General features: G+C 54.7%; 1 protein-coding gene and 1 long non-coding RNA gene across 9 annotated transcripts in view; one reads left to right on the forward strand and one right to left on the reverse strand.

The window, feature by feature from the left end:
- Positions 1-16,485, reverse strand: part of Tert (telomerase reverse transcriptase) — a 30,052-nt gene extending 13,567 nt beyond the window's left edge. For 5 of the 8 annotated variants that reach the window (XR_015442149.1, XM_087189173.1, XM_087189175.1 and 2 more), the window contains exons 1-9: positions 15,462-16,485; positions 14,284-15,382; positions 4,236-4,893; positions 3,916-4,063; positions 3,476-3,655; positions 2,815-2,973; positions 1,141-1,236; positions 520-605; positions 231-344 (exon numbers count right to left, since the gene is read on the reverse strand). Coding sequence is in view for 7 of the 8 variants with exons in the window: in XM_087189173.1 (XP_087045299.1) it covers positions 231-344; positions 520-605; positions 1,141-1,236; positions 2,815-2,973; positions 3,476-3,655; positions 3,916-4,063; positions 4,236-4,893; positions 14,284-15,382; positions 15,462-15,683 (2,762 nt within the window). In the remaining variant the exon portion in view is untranslated. Of the gene's footprint in view, positions 1-230; positions 345-519; positions 606-1,140; positions 1,237-2,814; positions 2,974-3,475; positions 3,680-3,884; positions 4,064-4,235; positions 4,894-14,283; positions 15,383-15,461 lie in introns of all 8 variants that reach the window. The other 3 variants (XM_021258580.2, XM_087189177.1, XM_087189174.1) reach the window with 3 other exon arrangements.
- Positions 15,866-19,824, forward strand: LOC147824588 (uncharacterized). The gene is made up of 2 exons (XR_015442151.1): positions 15,866-15,919; positions 16,492-19,824. It is a non-coding gene; the product is annotated as an uncharacterized LOC147824588 (long non-coding RNA).
- Positions 19,825-20,230: the final 406 nt, after the last annotated feature.

Consider the following 20,230-nt stretch of genomic DNA (forward strand, 5'->3'; position numbering starts at 1 on the left):
GGTCCCACAAACAGTCAGGCGAAAGGCACATGGGAGAGATGTCCTTGACCTGTGTGTCTTTGTCCCGCCTGCCACCCAGAGACGGGGCCACGCAAGGCTGCATGCCACGGCCCTGGAAACCCCTGAGGAAGGGGCGACGGCCTGGCCTGACTCAAGACAAAGCGACTGCAGCACCAGCACCCAGGATGCTCTGTGGGTCACACGGCCCCAAGAACGGGAGGGGCCCTTACCCGTCCTGCTGCACCCTGGTGAACAGCATGTTCTCCATGTCCCCGTAGCAGAGGCTGCAGAGCAGCGTGGACAGGATGGAGCCCTGGGGGATCCCCCGGCCCTGGACATAGCACCTGGCGACAGAGTTAGAAGTGGGCGGGCACCGAGGGGCTGCTGCTCACAGCTGGCAGACAGGTACATGCACATGGGTGCACACTCGCCTCTAGCCAGGACACCGAGGCAGGGGAGCCCGAGGGCCCTGGGGTCCGAGCAGGGCCACAAGGGAAGGGGGTGGTTGGCCCGACTCACCTGCCCCCGATCCTCAAGATGCTGCCCCGCAGGAAGCGCAGGAAAAAGTCGAACAGGCTGCAGCCGGTCTCATTCAGAGAGCAGCTCTGGAGAAGCAAACGGCAGAGGCCCAGCTGTGAGCACCCGTGGCCACGGCCGTCACAGACGTCCCCTCTGGGCTGGGACAGGCGTCCAGGTCCTGGGTGTGGGTGGGCAGGGTCTGCCACAGGCTGCACAGTCTGCTGTACACTGAACGGTGCCATCTCAACCCTGGGGCCCTGTGTCTGGGTCTCTGGGGGCCTCAGCATCCTCAGTGGGCATGACCACCCCATCATTGGAACGAGTGCCAATGCAGGTTCTGGAAGGCTGTGGGGCCCTGGGTGGACCCCACCACCCCTGGCTCGGGCAAACTGCAGGGCCTCGGTCAGATCCACCTGGTCCTCCCAAGGAAGGAGACCCCTTCCTGTGGCCTGGAGACCGAGAGCGAGGGAGACACTGTCACCAAGTCCCTAATAAGGGGATGGGGCAGCAAGGCGGGAAGAGGGCGGGTCCTGTAGCGGCAGGCCCGGTGCCATGCCAGATGCCACAGGTGGGCCTGGCGAGTAGAGCACCGGGGTGCGGACCCTCGCGGGAGTGTGGGACCTGCTCGATGACCACGGCGTCCCTCAGCCTGCATGCCTCCTGCAGGTGCTCCACAAAGCGGCTCATGTACGGCTGGAGGTCGGGGAGGGTGGAGACCTGCAGCCAGAGGAGGGAGGACATGGGGGCACACGTGGACCCCAAGGGGCCAGCCCGATGGGAGCAGAGGTGGGGATGGCATGAGAGGCTCCTGCTGTGAACTGGGCAGAAGCAGCAGGGCCGAGGCCGGCTCTGCTCAGACCGGCTGCCCCGTCCAGCGGCTGGGCCACGACGGCAAGCCACTGCTTCCCAGGCCATGAAGAATGTGCCTCTCAAAGCAACCAGGGTCCCTCTGGAGCTTGTTCAGGAAAGGAAGCTCTAACACCCACACCAGGGCTACACCTCGGGAATCGAGGAGGACAACACTAACCCGAAGAAGACAGGAAAGAGAACAGGGCAAAGCCCAACCGCGTAGAGAAGAGGAGAAAGGAAACCTGGAAGGTCATCCTCCAAGACCACTCGGTGGGAGCCCTGGCCACAATCACTGGGCCACGAAGTGGACTGCTGGTGTTGGGGCCGAAAGGGGGGTGCGTGGGACTCTGCAGTATCTAAGGGAAGCGAATCCATGGTTCCAGGGAACCCAGTGGAGCCCAGGGTCCCAGAGCAAGGACTCCCAAGCGGAACTGGAGCCCACACACTCCGACTCACCCGAGGCTCACACGGGTGCAGGTGCCACCCCACAGAGACTGCGCAAAGGACTCCTAGGCCTGAAGGTGAGGCTGCCTCACTGGGTCCCCCCCGCAGAACAAAGGCTTCAGCCATGAGCAGACACAGGGACGTCCCTAGGCCTGGCAGCTGTGTGCATGGGAGGACTCTGCCCAGGACTGACAAAGCAGGCACACCGAGCAGGGGACTGATGGGAGGCTGGGTCCACAAGGTGTAACAAGCACCACAAACCACCATCAGCAACAGGCCCTGCTGTCACGATGCACGGAATCCACCCGACAGGACACGGGATCCCGGAGTGGGCACAACACGCGGCAGGCTCAGCACCTGACAGTCGGCAAGATGGTCAACAGGATGCACAGTGGCTCCCAGTGCCTGGGGCCTGACTGAGGTAGCAACACATTGCCTGTGTCGAGTGCGTGCATCATGTGGGGGTGCGTGCAGCACAGGCGGGAGGGGAAACTGCACAGCTACCCAAACCAGTGTGGCGGCTCCACTCCTGGTCCAGCCTCCAACCCAGGGGGACACGCCCACTGTGGTGGGGGCACCGACCACAGCCAGTGCTCACCCCGGGAATCAGTGGCCTCAGACAGCCCCCACGGCAGCGCCACAGCTGGGCACACTCGGGTCTGGAACTCCTGCCCTGCTCGTCTCAGGAAAAGGCAGAGCACCTGGGGCCATCTGTGCCGCCCCGGCCTGAGCCTGGGAGCCCTCCACAGTGCAGGTCCCAGGGCTGGAAGAGGACCAGGACCCGGGTGGCACCACTGGGCCACCAGCATGTTGGGACAGGGACAGAGGGCGCCTCACCACGACCCCAGCGGAGAGAGTCAGGTCCCACATGCCCACACCTGACACACACGCCACGGTCATGCCTGCGCCTGGACCAAAGTCGCGGTGACAGCCACCCCCAGGACACCTGCACTTGAGCACATGTGTCACAAACGTCCCCAGCAGGGTCCACGCCTGCCTTACGTGTCTCCGGAACGCCCTGCGCGTGTGTCCCCTGGCGGCTCTCTGCACCACGGCGTAGCGGCGGACACAGTACGTGTTCTCCCAGGGCCTGAGGACACTAGCCACCACCTCTGCCACTTTGTCCTGTGGGAGGGCGTCATATGCCCCAGACACGTCTGCCTGCGGGGTGCAAGAGGGCCGCTGAGCACCGCCTCAGTGTCAGGAGTGCAAGGCCCATGTTCAGCCCACTGTGGAACCCTGAAGGGCACGTCGGGGCGGGGACCACAGTGCACACACACGCGTGCCTTTGTGGGCTCTGCCGGAGCCACACCCATGCTGACCACCCTGAGGTGGGGCAGGGCGTGCCCCTCTCTGACCCCAAGTTTCCCAGAAGCCTGGTGGCTGAGCGGTCCTTCCTCCGAAGTGGTCCGGTGTCCAGGAGATCCTGCCTGAGCCGGGGGACCCCAAGAAGCTGGGGGCCAGATGCAGGCCCCCGTGCAAGATCAAAGTGTCTGTCCTTGGGGCTGAGTGTGCCCAGAAGGGGATGGGTCCCCTGTGCCCTGCTCAGGGCAGAATCCAAGCCCAGCATGCCCGGTGCCGGAGGAACCCCAGGGTCGCCAGCACTGGTCGCTCCACAGAGCCCTGGTGCCCCGTACGGATGTGGGAGGGGGGCAGCACTCACCTTGACGAAGTACAGCCGGGGTGCAGGGTCCTGGGCACGCATGCGCAGCACGAAGGCCCGCCAGGCCCTGTAGGTGTCATCCAGGCCCAGCACAGAGGCGCCCAGGAGCTTGGGCCACCGTGCCCGCTCGTAATTCAGCACGCTGAACAGGGTCCGGATGCGTGGGGTGCACTGCTGGGCCTGGTGTTGGGGCATCACATAGCCCTTGGTGGCCAGAGAACCCACAGTGCCTGCTGCCTCATGGCAGGGCTCCATGGCACCTTGAGGCCCGTGGCCATGGCAGGAGCAGCCCCCTGGGCTCTAGGCTGCCCTTTCCCGCCGGGGTCCCCATGCCGACCCCCACACCTGGAGGAGCCAGCCCTGCCTCCCTCGCGGCCCTACCCGGGGTGAGGGAACATGTACAGTCACTTCCTCTCCCCGAGGGTGGCTCCGGTGCCCACCATGCAGTCCATGTTCACAATGGGTCGGAGCCCACTGAGCCTGGGGACGAAGCGCAGCCTGGATGTGGGCAGGGCCAGCCGGGCTTCCTGGTGCTGCCTGAGCTCCGCAGCCGACAGCTCCCGCAGCTGCACCCTCTCAAAGTGCTGCCTGGAACAGAGGGTGCCGGGGCACATGGTGGGCACAGTGGTGAGCACACAGGAGTCCGCTGGTCAGCCCCGGGGGCTCTTCCCGGGTGTGGAGGTCAGCATGGAGCCTGGCAGATGGGGGCCCCAGCAAGCTCCGGCACCCACCCCTCCGTCCATCTGTCCGTCCACAGTACCCATCTCGGTCCCTGCCGGCTATGGTGTCTCCGACACCTCTGGCACAGCAGGACACCAGGCTCCTTCTGCCGACGTCCTGGTTCACACAGTGGGAGCCCCAGAGACCCAGCTGCAGGCACTGAGACTCAGAAGCCGCGATCGGGCTGCCAGGGACCCGGGAGCACGGAGGACCGAAGCGCAGGACAGAGAAGTGGCTGCTGGGTCTGCACCCCGAACTGGGTGCACGGGTGGCCTGCTCTGCCACAGCCCCTCCTGCAGACAGCACGGAATCTAACCGCAGGGTCACACAGCTGCAGCCGTGGCTGGGACCGCAGTGGCTCGTTACCGCGGCTGCTGTTCGGTACACATCCCTCTGCTTCCGAGTCGGTACCCACAGGGCCGGGCGAGCGGGACACCCCGAGTCGACACCGTCCGCGGACACCGAGAACCCCACGAGGACAGTCACGCGATGACCACCACACCTGACGCCGATGCTCTGCAGCTCCCGCCACAGGCTCCTGCGGTAGAAGAAGAGTCTGTTTTTCTGGAACGTGGTCTCCGTGACATAGAAGAAGGACCTGAGCAGCTCAACCACATAGGTGTCCAGCAGCCAGAACAGAAAGGTGGCCAGGAGCCGCTCCTGCAGGCGGTGCTCGGCAGCCGGGACGCAGGCATCCCCTGCAGCGAGGGACACGGGCACCTGACCCGCCAGCCAGCACCTCACCCTGCCCTGGGGCGCCCAGCACTGGGCGAGCAGCAGGTGCACCCTGAGGTGCAGCACACACGGCCCGCGCTCCGGAGCCCAGGGAGGTTCTCAGTGAAGACACTGTGCTGTGACAGGGTCTGGTGAGATGCCAACGGCGTTGCTGAACCAGTGCCACCTTTCCCGCTGTTTGAGCAGGGCTGCTGGAATGTTAAAACCTCACACGTGGCCCAGGTTCTGCTCCTACTGAGTGATGCTGACTCGGGTCTCATCACTGGCCCTGTCTGTGAGCCCATGGAGAGGGCAGGACACGCTCCCCTGGGGACCCCTGGGCAGTGCTGGGGACACTGCTGGGTTGCAGGACACAAGAGCATCACCACTGGGCTGCGAGACCCAGAAACACCTGGGGCCTCCACCCTGGGCAGCCCCAGCAGAGCACACACCCGTCGTGCTGGTGAGGTCTTCTCTGGACATGGCCACAGGCCAGGGGACTGTTCTCCTCCACGGTCCTTTGGGTCCGACCCTGTGGCTTGTGACGAGACCCCACACGGGCCTCAGTGGGAGCCACGGCCCAGATACAGCCGGGTTTACCAGCGGCAGCAAATGAGAAATCAGCTCGGAACAGAGAGGTCAGGGAGTCACAGGCGGCAGCAGACGGGAGCAGAGAGGGACGAGGGCCTAGGACAGCAAGGATAACAGATGCTCCCCACGGCAAGCAGGCCTGGGGTGGGGCCAGGTCAGCAGGGATGCGCTCTGGAGGAGGGTGCCCGGGGGTGGGCCCAGGCAGGGCCATGGCTCAGGAGGAAGTTTGGGAACCACTATGCAGAGAACAGTGCAGACACCTTGACCACGCATAGGCAAAACCAGAATGGAAACATTGGGTGGGGATTCAGACCATGACCCCGGAGATGGCAAGGAAAGAGGACGGAACAACACATCCAGACGTGTTTCTACTCATGGAACTGGCAACAAATTACATCAGCCCATTATGGGACAACTAAAACTCATGTGGAGCTTGGCCGTGTGCGCGGGCAGAGCAGGCGCGGGCTGAGTGCGCCCTGCTCCATCTGGCTCGCTCCGCCCACTTTCGACCAGGAGTCTGAGCCAGAGACCGGGCAGGTGAGGACGCCTGGGTATGGCCACCAGTCTCCAGCGTGGACCCCCCCCCCGCCCCGCCTCTGGCCTCTTGTCTGTGCAGCTACTTGGATCCACACTACAGAGGCACATAAAGGCCACTGTCCTGAGCTCCAGAAGATAGAGCAGAAGTGAGCAGCAGAAAGAGGGCTTCTCAGGCTCCTCCGTGAAAACTGAAGCCCACTGGAAAAGTGAAGAGAATCTCTGCAACAAAGACACACCAGACCACCGTGCTTGGTAAGTTAGAGGGATCACCACCTCTCATCGGAACCTGGACTATGTTCAGGGGAAGGGCAGCTGGAACCTGCAGTAGAACCTGGCAGAGTTCAACCCTGCAGGAGGACAGGGAGCTCAGCTTGGGACTTGCAGCCAGAAATCTGCCTGAATCTCAGGGGTCTGCTACTGGCTCGCTGAGACTCACTGACTTACAACTGCACCCTGCTGCCCACGTTGTCTACTGTGACAGCAGAGACACACCCTGAAGGAGGCTGGGCATTTTTATTTTTATCTTTTATTTGTTATTTTCAAAATTAGCACTATTTTTTTCTTATTTTTTTTCTTCTTTGCTACTCTTTTAAAATTTTTTTCTCTTTTTTCCTTTCTTTTCTCTTTTCTTTCTCTCTCTCTCTCTGCCTCACTCCCTTGCTGTCCCACATTGTTCTTCATCTCCCTTTGTGTTCCTGCTCTGCCCCTAATTCGTATTTCTTCTTTATCTTTCTTTGCTTCTCTTTCCTTCTCTCAGCTGTGCCCTCTGGCCTCACTGCTAATCTTTCCTGATCCTTCTACCTACCCATGCCTCCCTCCCCAACTTCTTCCAACTTCCCATCCCGAAGGGTAAAGTTGCTATGTTGAAGAGTTTATTCACTATAAACATATGTTGGGTTGGTCCTTGATTTTTATTTAATTCACACAGTTAAAGGTGATAGGTTAATAACTACCACAAATTGTCATTTTCAAAGAGGTACTTGATGCTATTGTGTTGCTGATTGTATCGCTTGGGCTAAGGTGCTGTGATTGATCTAATCAGTTGTCCTTCCTGGTATAATGAAAATGAGACAGCCTCAGAGTCATTAGAGACTCAAAACCTAAAGACCAGCTGTAGCTGGAAGACACCTCTGAGAAGCAACCATTCCATAAGGGTTCTAAATACATCAACAAAGACACTTACAATAAACAACTTCAAAGTATCAACCCAGGAATTAAACCAAGGACAGTACCAAAAACAAAAAGGAGAAGACATTTAAGCAAGGCACAAACTCAGGCTTCTACCCCACAAAAGGCAAATTCTGGGGGAAAAGAGGTAGAAAAGTGTGATAATCAACCATCTGGACACCCTGAACTGATAGCACAGAAAGTAACAAAACAGATGAATGAGGCTCTAGTAAAAAAAAAATCAAAGCAAAAATAATCTCCCAGGTAACTACAGAGATGGTGAGCAGAGTGAAAGACATGATTAGAGGCTCTAGAACAGAAACAGATAAAAAAATAGATGAGCTCAGAACCATGCTGGAAGCCATGAATGCCCAGCATAAGAAAGAAATGGAAACCATGATCGGCCAACATAAGAAATGGAATCCATGAAACAGATTCAAACAGATATTCAAGAGATTAAAAACTCCATTGAAAGCATGCACAGCAGATTAAAGGAATCTGAAGATAGAATATCAGATATAGAAGACAGGATTGCAGTTAAGGACCATGAAAACAGAAATTTCTTAAAGATAGTAAGGGACCACAAGAAATCAATCCAGCAGCTGCTAGATGATGCAAAGAAGAATAACGTAAGACTGATAGGAGTCCACAAAAAAACAGGAGAAAGTACAATTGACATTAAAAAAAACTGTTCACAGAAGTAATAGAAAATTTCCCAGACAGAGGTGGAGAATTGGACATACAGATAAGTGAGGCACATAGAACCCCAACTAGCCATGATCAAAAAAAAAAATCTACACCTAGACATATAATATTTGTGAAGATACCAGAAACCCAACTGAAGAACAAAATCCTACAGGCAGTTAAAGAAAAGAAACAAATCACCTACAAAGGAAAGCCCATCAGAATCATGGCAGATTTCTCAACACAAGCCCTCAAATCAAGGAGAGCCTAGAGTGAAGTATTTCAGGCCCTAAAAGAAAATAATTTCCAACCTAGACTGTTGTATCCTGCAAAATTATCTTTCAACATCGATGGGGAAATTAGATACTTCCATGACAAAGAACACCTGAGAAATTTCATAAACACCAAACCAGCACTCCAAACAATTCTAAGCAATATCCTAGAAAAAGACAATGAAGGTCACAACTCCACGAGGCCCAACAGAGGGAAGCCACCAGGCGAGGTAAGACACTGAAGGGAAAGGGGGAAAAATAAGAAACAGAAGAGCCAACAACAGGAAAATATCATGACAAGAATGAGTCAATATCTATCAGTTATAACTCTGAATGGTAATGGCCTCAATTCACCAATCAAAAGAAACAGACTGACAGAATGGATTAAGAAGCAAAATCCAGCAATATGCTGTATACAAGAAACACATCTAACTCAAAAAGAAATACAAAGACTGAAAGTAAAAGGATGGAAAACAGTTCTCCACGCAACAGGAACCCAGCAAAAAGCAAGGGTAGCAATCCTATTTGCAGACCAAATAGATTTCAAACCAAAACTAATTAAGAGACAAAGATGGTCACTACATCCTTGTGAAGGGAACAATCCAAGAGGAAGAGATGACAATCATAAATATATAAGCACCAAATATGAATGGCCCCAAGTATACAAAACAAATATTAATGGACATGAAAAGCCAAATAAGCTCTAATACAATTGTAGTGGGGGACTTTAATACCCCACTATGACAAATAGACAGATCATCTAGACAAAAAATTAACAATGGAATTTTAGAGCTGAACCAAGCTACTGAACAAATGGACTTAATAGATGTATATAGTGTTCCACCCCACAAAATCAGAATACACATTCTTTTTGGCTACACACAGGTCATTCTCCAAAACTGACCACATACTAGCTCATATGACATGTCTAAGTAAATGTAAAAGAACTGAAGTTACCCCCTGTATATTATCAGACCATAGTGCAATAAAATTGGAGATCAATAACATAAAAAACTGCAAAACTTCCACAAACACATGGAAATTGAATAACACCCTCCTGAACAACCAATAGGTCACAGAGGAAATTAAGGAAGAAATTAGAGTTTCTAGAAGTCAATGATAATCCCAGTACAACATACAGGAATCTCTGGGACACAATGAAAGCAGTTCTACATGGGAAATTCATAGCAGTGAATGCCCATATTAGAAAAACAAGAGAGAACTCAGATAAATAACCTAATGTAGAACCTCAATCTCCTAGAAAAAGAAGAGCATAATAAACCCAAAGCTCCTACAAGAGAGGAAATTATAAAGATCAGAGCAGAAATCAATGCAATGGCAACTAAGAGAACGATACAAAAAATTAATGAATCAAAGAGTTGGTTTTTCAAAAGAATGATTAAAATCAATAAACCTTTAGCCAACCTTATCAAAAAAAGGAAAGAAAAGAACAGGCTCAAATCTATACAATTAAGAATGAAAAAGGTGAAGTCACAACAGTCCCAGCAGAAATTCAGAGCATCATCAATACCTACTTCGAGAACCTGTACTCTAATACAATGGAAAACACAGAAGAAATGGACAGATTCCTAGATACATACAAATTGCCAAAGTTAAATGAAGAAGATATAGAAATTCTAAACACCCCAATTACAATGAGTGAAATTGAAAATGTAATAAAAAATTTACCAACAAAGAAAAGCCCAGGTCCTGATGGCTTCACTGCTGAACTCTATAAAACATTTAAAGAAGAACTATCACCATTACTCTTTAAACTCATCAAAGAAATTGAAAGGGAAGCAAGGCTTCCGAACTCATTCCTGGAAGCAAGTGCTACTTTGATTCCAAAACCAGGGAAAGATCCAACCCAAAAAGAGAACTACGGGCCAATCTCCCTAATGAACATAGATGCAAAAATCCTCAACAAGATACTGGCAAACAGAATACAGAGGGTCACCAAGAAGATCATACACCCTGACCAAGTCGGATTTATCCCAGGGATGCAAGGATGGTTCAATATTCATAAAACAATAAATGCAATAAACTATATTAACAGTCAAGGACAAAAACCATATGATCATCTCAATAGATGCAGAAAAGGCATTTGACAAAATCCAACACCATTCGTGATAAAAACACTACAGAAAATTGGAATAGAAGGTCTTTATCTCAACCTGATTAAGGCTATCTATGAAAAACCAACAGCCAACATCATACTAAATGGTCAAAAACTGAAAACTTTCACACTAAAATCAGGAACAAGACAAGGATGCCCACTGTCACCATTCCTGTTCTGGAAACATTAGCCACAGCAATTAGAAAAGAGAAAGAAATAAAAGGAATAAAGATAGGAAAGGAAGAAGTGAAACTGTCATTATTTGCTGATGATATGAAACTTTACAAAGAAGACACAAAAGACTCGGTCAAAAGTCTTCTAGACCTAATTGACAGATTCAGTAGAGTAGCTCGATATAAGGTCAACACTCAAAAAACAATAGCCTTCTTATATACAAATAACAGACTCATTGAGAAATCAGGGAAACATTTCCTTTTAAAATAGCATCCAACAAAATGAAATATCTAGGAATCAACCTAACAAAGGAAGTAAAAGACCTCTACACTGAAAACTACAGCACTCTGAAAAAGGAGATTGAGGAGGATATAAGAAAATGGAAAGACATCCCTTGTTCCTGGGTAGGAAGAACCAATATAGTGAAAATGGCCATACTTCCAAAACTACTATATACATTTAATGCAATGCCGATTGAAATTCCAACAATATACTTCACAGAGCTAGAGAAAACAATCCAAAAATTCATTTGGAAGCAGAAGAGACCTAGAATAGCAAAAGCAATTCTAGGCAACAGAGACATGGCTGAGGGTATCACAATCCCCAACTTGAAACTATACTACAAAGCTACTGTGATAAAAACAGCATGGTACTGGCAAAGAAACAGACCCGAGGATCAGTGGAATACATTAGAAAATGCAGAAACAACTTCAGACATACTCAGCCACCTCATCTTTGACAAAGGAGCCATCCACTCTCATTGGAGGAAAGATAGCCTATTTAAAAAATGGAAAAGCTGGGTTTCAACTAGCCAAAGATGAAAACAAGACCCATACCTATTACCATGCACTAAACTAAGATCAAAGTGGATTAAAGATCTAAATATTAAGACAGAAACACTAATCTTGTTGGAAGATAAGTTAGGTAGAACTCTTGAAGACATTGGCATAGGAAAAGACTTTATGAACAAAACTTCAGCAGCACAGGAACTAGCACAAAGAATCTACAACTGTGATCTCATCTTAGCAAAAATCTGTACTGCAAGAGAAACCACCAACAGAGCTAAGAGACAACCTACAATGTGGGAAAAAAATTTTAACAGCTGTACCTCAAAGGACTACTATCTAGAATATATAAAGAACTGAAAAAAATCAGGCCCCCTCAAATTCAAAGACCCAATTAAAAAATGGGCATCTGAAATGAACAGACATTTCTCAGACAAAGAAGTAAAAGCAGCAAATAAACATATGAAAAAATGTTCCACATCACTGGTCATTCGAGAGATGCAGATGAAAACACTGAGATTCCACCTCACCCCACAAAGAATGGCTGCTATCAAGAAATCAACAAATAACAAATGCTGGCGGGGGTGCGGAGAGAAAGGAACCCTTCTCCATTGCTGGTGGGAGTGCAGACTGGTGCAACCACTGTGGAAGTCAGTATGGAGACACCTCAAAGAACCAGGATTAGAGGTCCCATTTGACCCAGCTATTCCCCTGCTCGGGATCTTCCCAAAAGAATTAAAAGAGTCATACCACAGCGATATATGTGTACCCATGTTTATTGAGGCATAGTTTGTAATAGCTAAAGCTGGGAAACAGCCCAAATGTCCATCAACTGGAGACTGGATAAAGAAAATGTGGTTTTTTAATAAAATGGAGTACTACTCAGCCATAAAGAACAAAAAACTAGTCATTTATAGCTAAATGGATGCATATGGAGGCCATACTCTTAAGTGAAATAAATAGGACACACATGTGTCAATACTGAATAGTTTCTCTAGTGTGAGAAACTGAAAGTGTAAATAAGGATTAAAATGATTAAAATCAATAATTGATAATTTGAAATAAGAAAAGGTCCAAAGGTCTAGGGGTGGCAGGAGGGGAAAGGGAAAGAAGGGAAAGGAAAAATTATGAGAAAAGAAAAAAAAAGGGAAAAGAAATCTATGTAAATAGGGAAGGGGGGGTGAAGGGCGCACAGGTAATGGGGAAAAAAATAAGAATCAAGATGCATCATGTGCAGGTACAAGCACTCAGTGATAAATGTAAACGTATTGTATACCTAAAATGTACCAATAGAAGAATTTTTTAAAAATAAAAATAATAAATAAATAAAACTCATCTGAAGGTATGCCATTAAAAAGACATTAAAAAGAACTGCGAAAATATGAAAAAGTTAAAAATAAAAATTAGGGAGCCCGGCGTGGTGGCACACGCCTGTGATCCCAGCACTCGGGAGGCAGAGGCAGGAGGATTGCTGCGAGTTCGAGGCCAGCCTAAACTACAAAGCGAGACCCTGTCTCAAAAAACAACAACAAAAACCCAAAAACCAAACAAAACAAAAAACTAGGGGAGGAAAAAATGCAACAGGAAGATACTAAGCAAAAGCCAGCCGGGCACAGCAGCACCAGGCAGCTTAGAGCACGAGGGTGAGCGAGGGTCCTGTGATCCGGGCTCCCCTCGCCCAGACACAAGCCCTCACGCACGTGCACCTGCTGACACCCACCCTGAACAGGCTGGGGCACAAGCAGCAAGCCCGCCACGCCCCAAGGGGGCGCTGTGGCGCATCTGAACTTAGAGCTTCTGCGCAGCTGCTGCATCATGGGGATGCGGGGAACCCAGCCGCAGAGCTTCGAACAGGACAAAAACTGGGGAGAGGGGCACACACCAGACTGCTGAGCAAGCCTCCACCAACGTCGGGTAACCGGAATTACACAGAGCGCTACACCGGTGTGTTCCAAACCAGTCACAAAAGTTAATCCAGATGCTCTGTGGGATTTGGAAATAGACTCCTCAAATAACGCACTGATCAAAGAAGAAATCAGGGGTTAGAAAATACCCAAATCCACTGGTGTTGAAAGGACTACAGCACAGCCCAGGCGACACTCAGAGGGAAGCACAGAGCCACACCCGCAACTCTAGAAGTCAGAAAAAGAATGACTAAACCTACAGAAGTCGGGAGGATGTAAACACCAGGGAAAAGCGAAGATTCCAAACAGACCCTAACTGAGGACCGCGAGGTTCCATGGAGACCCAGGGCCCCCATGCTGGAGCGGGGAGCGACACGGTCCACGGAGGCTGAGGAAAGGAGCCAGCAGGCAGCTTCTCAGCCTAGAGGAGCGGGATGGTGGGAGGCCTGATGCCGCGTGGACCTCCAGGCGGTGAGAGGCAAGGGCCTGCAAAGTCCTGTAGCCACAGCACAGGGTAAAGAAGTGACCAGGGAGCCCTGAGCAGAGAGCCAGGCTGAGACTGGGACCTTTACCAATATCTTTGGGGTGAGGCCAGACATCTCCAAAGCTGTACCCCAGGGCTGCCAGAAAGCAGTCAGGCAGGCAGACTGCCAGGCAGAAAATCCAACCGACCAGGTCTGTCTGGGCTGCCGCTGCACGTGTGGTGGGAGGTGACCCTGTGCCACATGTGGCGTGGCAGGCTGACAGGGTGGCTGAGAGGCTCAGCATAAACACCAGTCCGGACAGCAGGCAGTGGCTGCTCCCGCGCTTCCCTAAAGAAAGGGCTTCTGCTCGAGGACAGCCTGCCCCGCACGTAAGAGCGCGGACGCACAGCTGCACACTGGTGAGCAGAGGCACCCTGGGATCCAGGAGCCTCTCCTCCCACTCTCAGAGGTGTGCACCTCCCACTTCTGCCACAGGGGCAGGCACCACTTCCCCGGACCAACCTTGAGGTCGCCGGGTCCCAAGCACCTGCCACTGTCAGCAGAGCTCCGTCACCTGTGCCCCGGGCCTGGAACCTGCCTCAGCCCAGGCAAGCAGGAACCCGAATCGCCTGGGTTTGTGAAACCGAGGGGAAGGAGACCGCCCACCCGCCGGGACCCACCTGGGCTCGCGCGCAGCCATGCGCAGTCCCGCACTTTCACCTTCCACGTGAGTTCCCGCAGCGACAGCTTGCCGTGCTTGCCCAGGGAGAGGAACCTCTTGGTGCACCGCAGGAAGCGGCGCTCGTTTCGCCTGGAGCCCCAGAGGCCGGCGGGCACCAGGAGGTGCAGGCAGGCTCGCAGGAAGGCGTACACCTGCCAAGAGCTGCAGTGTGCGCGCAGCAGCTGAGCCAGGCGCTGTGCGCCCGCGTCGCCTTCGGGGTCGACCGAGACCCGCAGCGGGCAGTGCACGCGGAGCAGCGCGCCGTAGGGGCACCGCGCGTGGTTGGCCAGCAGCTCACGGAACAGGGGTCGCATCCGCCAGTAGCGCGGGGCCAGGCGGCGCGCGCGGGAGCGGTAGGGTGGCCCGGGCCTGACGGGCGGTGGGCCCAGGAATAGGGCCTCCACGAGCCTGCGCGCCCCGGTCATGTTGGGTGGCAGCGCGCTGAGCACGAAGGAGGCGCGCAGCCGCTCCGCGCCGCCGCCCACCCGCGAGTAGAGGAAGCGCTTGGTCTCGGTGGCCTCACGGGGCCCGGTAGTGCTTCTGCTGTCCCTCGACCGCGACGGCTCGCCTTCGAGGGACGCAGCTCCGGGCGACACAACGCGCGGCTCGCCGTTTCCCAGGCCGTGCCTGGGCTTCTTGGGCGGGGTCGGACTGGCACCTGCGCTGCAGCTGGGGGCGCGGCGCAGGGACCCGAGGACCGGGCGGGGATGTGGCGCGCAGCGCTGGGACGCCGTGAGGCCGCCAAGCTCGTGTAGCGGCTGCCCGCACACCTGGTAGGCGCAGCTGGGCGCCACCAGCTGGTAGAGCGCGCAGCGCGACAGCAAGTGGACCAGCACGTCATCGCCCAGGCGGCTCAGCAGCAGCCCCCAGGCGCCGCTGCCGCGCAGCGAGTCAGTCACCGTGTTGGGCCGGAAGTGGCACACGTTCGTGGTGAAGGCCAGGGGCGGCCCGCCGCGCGCCTCGTTCAGCAGCCCGAAGCCGAAGGTCAACACATTCCGCGCACCGCGCTCGCACAGCCGCTGCACCACGCGGGCCACCAGCTCCTTCAGGCTGGACACCTGGGCGAGGAGAGGGTCCCGAGTCACCTGGCCGTCAGAAGACCCGGGCCGGCCCGCCTCGCCCCCTGCGGCGGCCCACCTGGCGGAAGGAGGGGGTCCCAGGATACATCGGCCGCGCGTCCCAGGGCACGCACACCATACACTGCGCCACCAGCGCGCGGAAGGCCGCCGGGTCCCCGCGCCGCAGAAGCCGCGCGCCCTCGGGCCCCAGGCGCCGCGCGAAGGCGGCAAGCGGCAGCACCTCGTAGTAGCGGCGGCGCAGCAGGGCGCGCACGGCCCGGCACCGCGGCGCGCGTGGCATCGCGGAGGCCCAGCGCCCACGTGCGCAGGGACTGGGAGACGAGGCCGGCGGGGCGGGGCGCGCGCGGAGGAAAGGGCGGGCTCGCCGCTGGCCCCGCCCCGGCCTGTGGGGTTTCAAGGCGTGGCCGGCCGCGCTGCGTCCGCCTTCCGGGAGCAGGATGGGCCGAGGGAGGGAGGGACGGAGGGAGGGCGGTAGTGACGAGGGGTGCGTGGGGGATCGTGTGCGTGGGGAATCAGGTGCGTGCTTCCCTCCTTCGACCTTTTCGGGGTCCGAGACTTGAGCATCCAGGCCGCCCTGGGGTCCGTAAGAAGAGTTTAAAAGGGGCCGGGCAGCGCGCCCCGCACCAGCGGGGGAGGGGTAGACGTGGCTCCCCCCCCCCGGCCGGGTCTCGGGGCCCCAGGCTGGATTTCCTCTGCGGGCTCTTGGGCGGCTGCTGGGCCCCAGCCATGAGCACTGCGCCCGCGCCACTCCCGGCCACCAAGCAGCGCTGAAGGATGAAGGGGTCCGCCCGGAGCCGCCGCTCTGTCCACAGCCGGAGTGGGAGAGCGACGCCCCGAGGGACCCGGCTGCAGCCTCGCAGAGGGCCGGAAGTCCGGATGCTCCTGCGCGGGGACCCTCACCCCCTGCCCCGAGGCTGGGGGTGGGGGCCTTTGCCCAGGGGACTTGGTGGCCAGGCCGCCGGCAGCCCGCGCTGGGCCACTGAAGGTCGAATCCTGGGAGAGGCGGCAACTTGTGGGTCTCCGGAGGGTAGGTGGGGCCAGACCTGGGTTGGGCAAACACTAAAATGTTGACCGATCTAACCCTTCAGGCCTAAGAACTTGGTGAGGGAATTGCCTGTCCGGAAGTGGCCTCCGAACACGCCGCGCCCTCCCCAGCAGTCAGCCCAAGTTCCTGCCCTCCCTCCAGCGGCCAGGCCTGGTAAATACCGGGATTACAGGTTAATGTTCTGGGAAGCCGACTACGAGGCGCTTCCTCTTCTAAGAGCTGTGTTTGAGGCCGCTTCATTTCGCCACTGGCTTGGAAAATTCTTTCCAACAACCAGAAATTACTCTGGTGCCCCAGAGAAACCAGCAAAGAAAGTGTAACTTCAGAAATAAGAGTAAAAGAGGGCTGGGGTGTAGCTCAGCACTAGAGCACCTGCCTGGTATGCACGCGATCTCCGCAAAGGGAAGCCAAAGAACGGAAGAAATAGGCCTCGGGTTGCACTGGCAAGATGTGTGCCGTGTCCTTGCGCAGTCCGGGCCCTCAGTGAAAACCGCTGATAGCAGAATTGCCTCCCCAGCATCTCCTGGGCATCAGTGCTTTTCTGAAAGGCAGTGATAGTCTTTAACCATCATACTGCAAAACATGAAAAACATTCAGAGGAAAACATTGTGTTGGCTTAAAATACAGCGGCACGAGGGCCGGGGATTTAGTTTCCTCTCCTACTGCATAAGCGCAAGGACCTGAGTTCGAGCCCCGGTACGGAAAAAAAAAAAAAATACAGCAGCACGAGCCAGGTGTAGTGGTGTGCACCTGTAATGCCAGCACTCGGGGACCTGAGGCAGGGGGATTGCAGTTCAAGCCTGGCCTGAGCAATGCTGAAACTAAGACCTTGTCTCAAAAAGGTCTCAAAAAGATAAAGGAACTGGAGTGTAGCTTAGTCCAAAGGCACTAGATTCAGCCCCAAGTGCTGCAAAATAAACAGCACAGTGCAGTCCTATGTCTCCAGTCCAGTGACTGATGGTGGGCTTCCCACCTCCCGCCCGGTGATGCACCAGCAGCAAGGAGCCCTAAGGTGCAGCTCCTCAGCCCCTCACTGAACCCTCGGACAGAGCTCCATGTGGCAAGAAGGGCCCCGCCGTGCTGTCACTGTGTGTGTGGTGACATCCACGTGTACCCACACATCACTTGGGGCTGTCTACCAAGTAGCAGGTCCACGCTGGGCTCCTGTCCCTGGAGGGGACACTTGTGGCCCTGCACTCGGACTGCTGTGTTCCAGGCTGCTCTGGGAAACTGCAGAGATCAGATGGGTCCTTGTCTGTGAGGAACCACAGCAAGCCTTACACGTGGATCTGAGACCGGAGGGTTGCATTCTGGGAGCTCTTGCCCGGGGAGTGTCTGGAGCCCCGGGATGCACTCAGCAAGTGGAAGGGTCTGAGTGGGGCCGCAGCCTCCTCCTGTGCTAAGCCATTGTCACCGGTTGCGGACCTGGCCACTTGTGCTGGAGCTTCCAGGCTGCTCCTACATGGAGCTGGCTGGAGCTGGACAGCAGCAGGCACGAGCCTCACCCAGACCCTGGCACATCTCAGCTGGCTGCCTGGGCTCCCACGACACCTGCACCTAACAGGATGCATGCACGTTTGTCTTCCTGGGCTGACCACGAGCTGGTGTAAGAGCAAAGTGGAGAAGGCCGGCAATCTCATCACCCTCGCAAGGGGTGAGGTGGCCCCTGTGCCTGCCTGCTGCCCAGCTAGGATCTCAGTGCTAACCCTCTGATGCCTCTTTAAACTTGTGTTCTGAAATAATTATGAGCCCAGTGTTGGTTTCCTATGGCTGTGGCAGCAGATTAGGAAAGTGAAGGCCCTGGGGACGTCACAGGTGCTCTCCAGCTCTGGAGCCCGCGTTAGGCTTATGTCTGGATCCCCAGCCTCCTGTGTTTGCAGGTGGGCGCTTTGGGCTGGTGAGTGGGTCATCCGCGCACTCACCATGGATGAGCTCATGCATGCCTGAAGGTGCTGTCAGGAGTGGGGCCTGCTGGGAGGTGCGTCCTTGTCCCCCACTCCTCCCTTTTATCTGCTTCCTGCTGCCATGGGGTGAGCAGCTGTCCACCACCAGGCCCTTCTGCTCTATTTGTCTTAGGATCACCTGACCATGGGCTGAATCCCCAAAACTGTGAGCCAAATTCAACCTCTCCTGTAAATTGCAGGTGTCAGGTATTTTGGCCCAGCAACAGGAAAGCTGGCTAATACGGGAAATTGTTGCCAGAGAAGTGCAGGTGTGTTAGCAGCTGCTCAAGTTCATGTGTACAAAAGTTCTGCTTGATGCCGGCCAATCAGAGGGGCCCGCCTGTGCAGGGTGAGACGGTGAAGTGTGGCAAATGGGCCCTCCATCTCTTCAGCCCGAGCTTGGGATAAATCCTTTTGCCTTGTTTCCCAGATGTATGGGTGGACAGATTTCCGTGGCCCTAGGATGTGCAAAAGTCCTGGAGTGCAGCTGCTGGACAGGTTCGGGGAGTGTGGGCAGGCTCTTGGCAGAGGGGCTGTGGCGTTTGGCACCCCACATGCAATGAGAGAGGCACCCACGAAGGCATGAGACCTGTAGTACGTGAGGACAGCTGCACACCTCGCAGGAGGAGGTGGCACCTGGAAGTTGCAGCTGGCACAGGAACCTACATGGGCTCTGAGCTGGGCCCAGGCTTGACTGCTCTTCAGTGTGGGTGACTGGCAGTGAAGAGGAACATACTGAGGACAGTGTCCTGAGCCCGTGGCCCCTGCACCACCCAGTGCGTGGGAGGTGGGTCCTGGACTCCAGGAGGGCCAGGCTGGGGCCAGGGCCACCCCCAGGAGGTTCCCAGGGACCACAGCTCCCTGCCAGGAAGAAGGTAGAGGAGATGACAGCACTGCCCCCAGCACAGGCGATCCACGCGGGGAGCAGGGTCTGTCCCTCAGCCCGGGACCCTCAAGTCCTCTCCCTGCTCTCCAATCCGGGGCAATGGAGAGCTCCGGCCCCTGCTGAGGCCCCACTCCTTCCTCTCGGCTCCTGGGCGGGGCTCTGTGTCTTGCTGTCCTGCTGTGGTTGGGGACCAGAGGTTACCAGGTGCTTCTCCAGTTCTCAGTGGCCAAGATAATAGTAGGAGCAGTGCTCTTCATTTATACAGTTTTGTCATTGCGGTCTCACGCACATTATTTCACTGTCATGCACAACCAGGAAGTGCACTGACAGGTGTTCTGTGTGGTCGCAGGCCAGGGCCTCTGGCTTCCTGAAGTACCACACAGCCTGGCAAGTTGGGGGGGCACAGTGAGTGGGTCTTCCGAGTCCCAGCCCCAGCAGCAAGGCTCTGCTAGGTTAATCTGGCTGCCCCTGGTGTATCCCCGTGTTTGCTTTCTCTTGCCCCTTAAACTGCCTTATGAAAACCAATAAAAAGTGCTTAGGGCAAAAATCCCTCTCAATGTGGTTATTTAATCCTTGCACCTTGGCAAATATCACTAGGTTCCTGTTTTACATCTTTGGATTTTTGGACTGTTTAAAGTTATTGGATGAAATTCAAGCAAACAAAGCAGTGCGATAAAATCATCCACTCGCATTGGAAAGGTTGAGTTTGCTCATGGGATGAAAGCTCCTCGTCGCCCCTTGTGAATGTGTTGCTGTCCCCTGCAGCCTCCCTGCCAAGTTCTGAAAGTAACTAGGTCCCTTGAGCCAGCCTGGTGCCTCCGATACGCAGGACTCGTCTGGTGGAGAAGGCCGTTTTAGGGCTCAGGATCTGTACGGGTTCAGTATAGCCCACTTTGAACATAGTATCAAGAATCTGCAAACACATCAGAGAAAAACCACAAGGGATGAGTGTA

The sequence above is a fragment of the Heterocephalus glaber genome, unplaced genomic scaffold (genome assembly GCF_053883595.1).
Source record: "Heterocephalus glaber isolate CG9 unplaced genomic scaffold, H.glaber_assembly_v1.0 deba00001537, whole genome shotgun sequence".
Lineage (NCBI taxonomy): Eukaryota > Metazoa > Chordata > Mammalia > Rodentia > Bathyergidae > Heterocephalus > Heterocephalus glaber.